Below are 2335 nucleotides of genomic sequence, written 5' to 3' on the forward strand. Positions count from 1 at the left end.
TAGAACGATTTATAATCCTTTGGATATATACCCAGTAATGGGATTGCTGGGTCAAATGGAATTTCTATTTCTAGGTCCTTGAGGAATCGCCACACTGTCTTCCACAGTGGTTGAACTAATTTACACTCCCACTAACAGTGTAAAAATGTTCCTATTTCTCCACATCCTCTCCAGCATCTGTTGTCTCCGGATTTTTTAATGATCGCCAAGAATGTTGAATATAAAATAAGAAACCTTCTTTGTCCTAGTTTTCTATGTTTACCATGTATTCATTCAGAAAGACATTTCGTATTCCTATAGGCAGAAATATTTGTTAATGTTTCATGTGTTTCTTCAGTAAGGAAAAAAGAACTTAAACATATTACTTTCAGTTTGTAAGATTAAAATTTCTTCCAGGAATCATTTCTTTCCCCCGAAATCACAACACTGTTGATATTATATAAAGTGATGTGTTTATATTTGCCTTATTTAAATTTGTATTTTGATTTGCTTTCCCAAGAAATCAAGTGATGAAATGATGTTTTTTATATTTTACAGGAAAATGTGGCCGGCCTCCACCTATTGTCAATGGAGACACTACTTCATTCCCACTGTCAGTATATGCTCCAGATTCATCAGTGGAGTATCAATGCCAGAACTTGTATGAACTTGAGGGTAACAAGCGAATAACATGTAGAAATGGACGATGGTCAGAACCACCAAAATGCCTACGTAAGTCCTTTAATATATCCATGGAATCCTGGAAAAATCAGTGTGATGAGTCTGATAGTTTGCTGTTTGTAACAGATTAATCACAGATTACTGAACAACTATTCTGCGGAAAGCTTGCCTACCAAATATTTATGTTAGAAAGTCAAGAAATGTTTCTCTTTCTCTTTATATTTTATTTTGAAACATTTACTTAACAAATAAAAATAATATATTTTCATGTTTGACAATATGCTCTTTTGATATATTTGTAGTACAATGATTACCACAATCAAATTAATTAGCACATTTGTTATCACCTATGATTACCATTGTGTGTAGGTGGGTGTGTGAGTTATATGTGTGTGAGATTGTGGGAGGATACTTAAAATCTGCTTTCTTAGCAATTTTCAAATAAATATTACAATACTATTGTAATATTTATAGATCTCTATGTTTGATTCCAAGTTCTTATTCGTATCATAGTTTAAAATTTGTACTCTTTGACCAATATCTTAATGAAAGAAAAACAGCAATGATAAGTTCTAAAATGCGGGGATCCTAAAATGACAATTGACATAATGGACCATTGATAAAAAACCCTAATTCTCATACATAAAACATAGTACCTCATTTTCAGGTGATTTACCATTTTAACTTTATTTAAATCAATATGTCGTTTTTACATGGTTGGTTTAGATACTGTTCTGAGAAATAATTCCTGAACCATCATATAACATTCTTCTTGAAAATCTGGAAGTCTATGAAGAAGATTTGTATACCAGTTAATGCTTTATGTTCATTGTTTTCTATTTTCAGATCCGTGTGTAATATCACAAGAAATTATGGAAAAATATAACTTAACATTTAAGTGGACAGCCGACCCAAAAGTTTATGTAAGATCAGGTGAACCAGTTCAATTTGTGTGTAAATATGGTTATCATCCTTCACCAGGTTCTCAAGATTTTCTAAGAACATGTCAGGATGGGAAACTGGAGTATCCCACTTGTGTAAAAAACAATCATAATTAAAATCAACACCTTTATTCAGAACATTATTATTAAATCAGTTCTCAATTTCATTTTTAAGTATTGTTTTATTCCTTTTTATTCATAAGTAAAATTTTGGGTTGATTTGTGAAAATGTACTTATAATCTGAGACCCATGGCCCTCTTCTTAAAAGCTCCATATTAAAACTTGGCAAATAAACTGTTGTGTCCAGTTCATGAAATTTGTATGACAAGAAATTAGATACGATTTTTTTCAGAATTCATTTCTGTCCATCACTCTTAAATCTCTCAAAGCTTTCTCCATTACTGCTGAGGCTCATTGTTTTATAGTAAGTGGAAAACGTATTGTGTCTGATTTCAAAATTATATGACTTCACAAAGATGTAGAAGCCTCATCAAGTCTTAACTCATGTTAGTAATAAGATACAAGTAATTACTACTTATTAATATGTAAATGCATCAAAATGATGAAATACAATTACTTCTACTAGATATCAATCTAGCACACATAATAATGTAAACTATCAAGAGGATTTAAAATGTAATTGGGTATATAAATATTACAACATAGACATATGAAAAATAAAAATACAGTATCAGTTATAAACACGCATGCACTCACCTGCAAATAAATAAAC

General features: G+C 30.9%; 1 protein-coding gene across 1 annotated transcript; it reads left to right on the forward strand.

The window, feature by feature from the left end:
- Nucleotides 1-530: 530 nt before the first annotated feature.
- LOC108298922 (complement factor H-related protein 1-like) lies at nt 531-1892 on the forward strand (the record flags this gene model as incomplete). The annotated part of the gene is made up of 2 exons (XM_017521425.2): nt 531-711; nt 1507-1892. Coding segments are annotated over 2 exons (393 nt in total), but the record flags the coding sequence as incomplete, so codon positions are not given.
- Between the last annotated feature and the right edge of the window lie 443 nt (nt 1893-2335).

Source organism: Cebus imitator, unplaced genomic scaffold, assembly GCF_001604975.1.
Source record: "Cebus imitator isolate Cc_AM_T3 unplaced genomic scaffold, Cebus_imitator-1.0 Scaffold1217, whole genome shotgun sequence".
Taxonomy (NCBI): Eukaryota; Metazoa; Chordata; class Mammalia; order Primates; family Cebidae; genus Cebus; species Cebus imitator.